Source organism: Delphinapterus leucas, chromosome 2 (genome assembly GCF_059928025.1).
Source record: "Delphinapterus leucas isolate spDelLeu-1000000601 "Yukka" chromosome 2, BTC_Dleu_Yukka2, whole genome shotgun sequence".
NCBI lineage: Eukaryota > Metazoa > Chordata > Mammalia > Artiodactyla > Monodontidae > Delphinapterus > Delphinapterus leucas.
The window spans coordinates 54,221,572-54,227,571 of record NC_143130.1 but is presented as its reverse complement, the minus strand read 5'-3'; the positions used below and the strand labels follow the sequence as shown (position 1 = coordinate 54,227,571).

The following is a 6,000-nucleotide window of genomic DNA, read 5'->3' as shown; positions in this document are numbered from 1 at the left end:
TCTTTGGCCCTCTATTTCTAACTTTGGCAGTTGAACATGGTGTCTCTTGGCAGAATCTGTGCTGCTTTTGGGACTGTCTTGCTTTCATTAACAATAGCAGTGGTCATGATGATGGAGACCAGCGTCCAAACAGGGAGTATCCGAGAGGCCAGGAGAGTCAATATAACCGACTTGCTGGGGGTCAGTTCCAGACAACATAATCAGAAAAGGTCACTGCCCACCAGAAAGGGGCAGTTCAGAAAAAGCAGTGGACAAGCTGAAAAGTTTAGGATCCTTCTCATCCGTGAGCACAACAAACTGTTTTGATTCCCAGACAAAAAAGAGGGCTTCCCTTACATCACATTCAGACTGCCATTGTCACCTGTAGGGCTTCTGCCTGCTTGTTTGCTTGCTTTTTATCCCCTCCCCACCCCCCCCAGCCCTCCTCCATCTGTGAAATGAGATTAAGCCCTGCCCTTCCACAAAATTAAGACCAGGAAATTTGTGTGTTATGATGAAATGAGATCATAGCAAATAGTAATGATTTCCTTTTTTAAGCAATTTTTTTTATTGTGGGAAAATGTACATAACATAAAATTTACCATTTAAACCATTTGAAGTGTACAGTTCAGTGGCTTCAAGTACATTCTCATTGTTGTACAGCCATCAACACCATCCGTCTTCAGAGCTTTTTCATCTTCCCGAGCTGAAACTTTGTACCCATTAAACACTAAATCCTTGCTGCTGCTCCTGCCAGCCCCTAGTACACACCATTCTCTCTTCTGTCTCTATGAATGTGACTACTCTAGGTACTTCATATAAGTGGAATCATACAGTATTTGTCTTTTTGTGACTGACCTATTTCACTTAGTTTAATGTCTTCCTTCAGATATACACCCAGAAGTGGAATTGCTGGATCATGTGGTAGTACCATGGAATTTTTTTTTCTATACTGCTTTTCATAGTGGCTGCACCAATTTAGATTCTCTCCAAAAGTGCACAAGAGTTCCCTCTTCTCCACATCCTTGCCAACACTTGTTGTCTCTTGTTTTTTTGGTAATAGACATCCTAAAAGGTATGAGGTTGTGGTTTTTATTCACATTTCCATGATGATTAGTGATCTTGAACACCTTTTCATGTATTTGTTGACCATTTGTATGACATTTTCTTTAGAAAAATGTCTATTCAGGTTCTTTTCCCTTTTTTAAACTGGATTATTATTATTTTTTCTAATGAATTGTATGAATTTCCTATATATTTTGGATACTAACTCCTTATCAGATATATGGTCTGTAAATATTTTTTCCCATACTGTAGGTAGACTTTTCATTTTGTTGATGGTTTCCTTTGCTATGCAGAAACTTTTAGATTTGATATAGTCCCATTTGTTGATTTTTGCTTTGTTTCTTGCACTTTTGTTGTCATCTAAGAAATTGTTACAAAGACCAATGTCAAGGAGATTTTTCCCTTTGTTTTCTTCTACACATTTTACAGTTTCAAGTTTTACATTTATCTTTAGTCTATTTCAAGTTTTTGTGTGTTTTTTTTTTTGTGAGTGGTGTAAGATGGGGTCCAAGTTCTTTTTTTTTTTTTGCATATGGGTATCTAGTTTTCCCACCACCATTTATTAAAGAGACTACCCTTTTTCCTTGAGTATTTTTGGCTACCTTGTCAAATATTAGTTGATTGTCTATGCATGGGTTTATTTCTGGACTCAATTAGCCATTTATCTAATGATTAACATTCAGGTTTTTGCAGTTTTTTGCTTTTAATAACGTGCTGTGGTGAGCATTCTTCTACACATGCCAGTTAACTCTGCTATTCCACTCTTGTTAACTACCACTAACTGTGTTAGTTAACAAGAGTGGAATAGCAGAGTTCTAGGGTGTGTACATTTTAAACTTGACTGCAGTTTGCCCACTTGTTCTTCAAAGTGGCCGTGCCAATTTACACCCCCACCCATGGGCAGGAGAGTGTCCTCTCCAATCCTTGATATTTCCAAGCTCTTTAGTTTTGGACAGGCTGGAAGATGAAATGGCATCTTGCTGTTGTTTCAGTTTGCGTGTCCCTACGGACTAATGCATTTGAGCATCATCTATCTGATAGGTTGATGACTATTACTTCAGGCGGACTCCAATAGCAAAATTGTTCTTGCGAGGCAGTGGGGCTGCTACTCCCTGGCTTTCAGTGGCAGGCCTTTGAGGTGGCTCTTTGGCCAACAAACCTACACCAAAAAGCTCACCATGATTATCTTGTGCCACCAGAAGATGCTGCTGAAATTTCAGTTGGCTGAGGCTGCTGTCAAAGGAGAGGAAAAAAGACCCAAACCTGTCCATGAGCAGGACGTGTGTGGAGGCTTCCAGGAACTTTAGATGCCCAGCAGTGAGTGGCAGCCCCTGGAGCAGTGGAGGGTGGGGTCGACAGAGCAGGAAATGATTCCACCAGCCACACCCCAGGGAAACACAGAGCAGCAAGTTTGCAGTAGTGAGAGTGCTAGGCTTTATTGAGAATCAGTGACACAGTCCACTCCTAGGGTTGATTAAATGTCATGAAAGCTGGACAGTGTTCACCTCTGGATTCCTTCTGATGACATGTAATCCTTGTGATGAATTTTAGATTCTGAGAGGCCCTCAGCAGAGTCCAATAGGAGTGCTGTAGCCCCTCTGCATTGAGAAAACAGAAACGGGCAGGACAGGGAAGGAAGGGGAGCGACCACTTCAGTTCATTCTGTTTTGTTTTGTTTTCTACAAGACGTTCCTCAGGAAGCTAAGGGAATCACCTTTCTTGCAGACCTCAGTTATACCCTGGTGGGAAAAGAATGAACTCACTCTGTTGCCAGAAGACTTCGGTTTGAGTCCGGCCTTTGCCACTTTGTGCCCGTTTCCTAACCTGTAACACCGGGCTAATGTTCCTTCTTGCCTGCCGTGGAGGGCTCTTGTTTGTAGTGAGCAGCACTGGGCCGGAAGTCTGGACCACAAATTCTAGCTCTTGTTTTGACAGAAACTCACTGGGTAACTTAGTAAGCTCCTTAAGCTCTCTCTCCCTCAGTTTCTCAGTCTGTAAGAGGGTGTGATCTCGCCTGTTCCACGGGCTGCCGTGAGAATAAAGACGACAGGGGTGTGAAGGGTTTGCATAAACACTGCGCTTTGGAGGTAGCATCTGGCGCAAATTTGTGCACATTGTGCATGAAAGTGCCCACCCACAAACAACCAAAACTGGTTTTACTTTAGATGCAGAGAGAAGGTGCTTTTACGGGTGAACTCGATTGGCTAGGACGATTTCTGGCCTGTCTTCTTGGGAAGCTGAGTAGCAGGATCAGAGAGGGTTTCGAAAATGGGGACAAACTCTGAAGACCAGCCAGGTGTCTTCCCGGGTCCTCTGGGATCGCGCTGCTCCAGACGGCTCCCTTGCGCCACCTGGTGTCCCATCCCCGCCACTGCCCAGAAACCACGTGTAAGAAAGTGCTTGCAACCTAACTACGCACCCTGGTTTAGACACACACTAGCCAATAGAGAAGGGGGAGGCGGGGCAGGGGAAAGCGAGAGTCCAATCACCTCTCGCTTTCCGAGGAGAAGGCGGGGCTTGGGATTTACCACGTTGGGTTTGTCCGCAGCGCTAATTACTTTTTCCAAAGACTGGAAGGCTCACTCCGGCTGGCGCCGCCGCCTCGCGCGCTCCTGCTCCGCCGCGACCGTCCGGGGAGGGGGGGGGGGGCTACTCCTCCCAAGTACCATGTGTGACGGCGCCCTGCTGCCTCCTCTCGTCCTGCCCTTGCTGCTGCTGCTGGTTTGGGGACTGGACCCGGGCACAGGTAGCGCTCCCTCTCCCACTGCCTCTTCTTCGCCTGTGCCTCTCGCGGCCACCTTCCCCCTGCCCTCCGGAGGCATCCTGGCGGCCTCCGCCTGCCCGCGCGGCCCGGCTCCGGCGGCGAACCGCTGACAGCTCCGGGGTCGAGTGGGCGCGGGCCGCGGCCGGAGGATTGGGGTCCGGGCGGTTGCCGGGAGGCCGCGCCGCCGCCGGTTCTCCGGACGCCGATGCCGCGGCCGCGTCCCCGGAGGTGGTCGGGCGGCCGCGCCGGAGACCGTTCCGGCGGTGGCGCGGGGCACGGGCGGAGGCTCTGGCTGGCATGGAGGTGCTGGGGCGAGGGAATGGAAGAGCGCGCCGGCTCGGGGCCGCGCTGTCTCCGAGCTGGAGCTGGATGCCCAGCGCTGGACCCTGCGCCCGGCGGGCCGGAGGGCGGGCCCCGCCGCGCTGACGCGTCTCCTTTCTCCCCGCAGCTGTCGGCGACGCGGCGGCCGACGTGGAGGTGGTGCTCCCGCGGCGGGTGCTCCTCGAAGACGTGCACCTGCCGCCGCTGCCCGGCGCTCCAGGGCCCCGCAGGCGCCGGCGCCCCCGCGCGCCCCCAGCCGTCCCGCGCGCCCGGCCCGGCGAGCGCGCCCTGCTGCTGCACCTGCCGGCCTTTGGGCGCGACCTGTACTTGCAGCTGCGCCGTGACCTGCGCTTCCTGTCCGGCGGCTTCGAGGTGGAGGAGACCGGCGCAGCCGGGCGCCGCGGACGCCCCACAGAACTGTGCTTCTACTCTGGCAGCGTGCTCGGCTACCCCGGCTCCTTCGTCTCGCTTAGCGCCTGCGGCGCCGCCGGCGGCCTGGTACTGCCCGCTCCCCCTCCGGGTCTGCCTGGCGATCTGTCGCGGCGTCGAGGGTGGGGGTGAGGGGTGGTTCCCGGGGAGGGCTGGGATTGGGGTGGGGCCTCCGGCGTGCTCTGCCGCTGGCGGGAGAGAGCACCCCCAACCTTCCAGAGGGTCTGTGAGCAGAGGGCTAGAAAGGGGAAGCGACCTGTTATCCAGTACCTTCCACTGGCCGTCCTAAGCCTCAGAGGTGCGCCAGGCCAGCGCCGATATGGGGTTGCATAGCGAGATACGCCGCAGCCCGCCCAGGGAGCACATGTTCAGCAGAGATGAAATCCGTCAAGCCCCTAGACTGAGAGGTGCGCTTGACCCAGGTGTAGAGAGAACGCTATTTGCATCTGCACAGGTGTGTATGTGTGCGTGTCATGAGGAACACCTATCTATATGTGTATAGCTCACCTATTCTTGGATGTGGGGATGGAGCATTGACCTCCTTTCTGTCCTTTTGAGTCTTTATGTACCTGGGAAAGGATATTTGGAGGGGTCCCCCGACGGGCCACTAACCTACTCTTCTTAGTTGAAACGTGAGAACCAGGAAAGGGAGGGTGTCTCTAATATTTTTACCTTACACTGCAAGCAGACATTTGTCTGGCACTCACCCTCAGCCAGGCCTGAGGAATGCTTACATTGGTGATGAACAATGTCATCCCCAGAAGCTCCCTCAATGTGGCAGTAATTCCTCCACCACCCCACCCTGCTGCATTTGCGGCACCCGTGGCAGTGCTCCGAGGGGTGGAGGAAGTTCTTGTGCGCCTCTACCCTGCCTGTGCTCACACTGGCTCACTTGGCTACACTGGTGCCCAGACAAACACTTCCCAGCTTCTCCATCGTGCCCCCATAGAGCGCAGATGGCTGGCAGATGGGCTGCCCCCACCCGTCAGAGCCTGGGATGGGCTCAGAGAATGTTCCTCTATCTTCTGGGGAAGTGATTTCTGATAGTCTTTTGTGTCTGTCCTTCCCTGGCACAAGAAACTGCTTCCCCCACCTCCACCTTATCTTGCTCCACCGTCTAGAATTCTCTAGCTCTTATCCACATAGTGTGCAACAAGTTGGCACGAATCTGCAACAAAGCCAGAAACCCTGAGGGTCCAAGTCTTTATATGAGACTTCTGCTCTCTTTCCAGCAGTGTAGGGGAACTTGGGGAGTAATTCCCAAGACTTGGCCTTCACCAGTTCCCCTTTTAGGATTTTTTGAGTCCTCATCAGAATGTGATCTCCTTTTGCTGGGCTGGGAGAAATTGGCTTCTTTGGTTAAACAAGGAAAATGGACCGTGGAGGGGGCCTAGTAGGAGCTAATGTGGAACAGGGGTGGGGAATGTGGGCTATGGGTGAGG

The 6,000-nt window shown here is 51.8% G+C and overlaps 1 protein-coding gene across 3 annotated transcripts in view; it reads left to right on the top strand.

The window, feature by feature from the left end:
* Window positions 1-3,577: 3,577 nt before the first annotated feature.
* ADAMTS17 (ADAM metallopeptidase with thrombospondin type 1 motif 17) overlaps window positions 3,578-6,000 on the top strand; it is a 359,591-nt gene continuing 357,168 nt past the window's right edge. For 2 of the 3 annotated variants that reach the window (XM_022598898.3, XM_089906891.1), the window contains exons 1-2: window positions 3,578-3,790; window positions 4,257-4,627. In XM_022598898.3, coding sequence (XP_022454606.1) covers window positions 3,712-3,790; window positions 4,257-4,627 — 450 coding nt within the window. In that variant the 5' untranslated portion in view covers window positions 3,578-3,711. The remainder of the gene's footprint in view (window positions 3,791-4,256; window positions 4,628-6,000) is intronic. The other variant, XM_089906892.1, reaches the window with a different exon arrangement.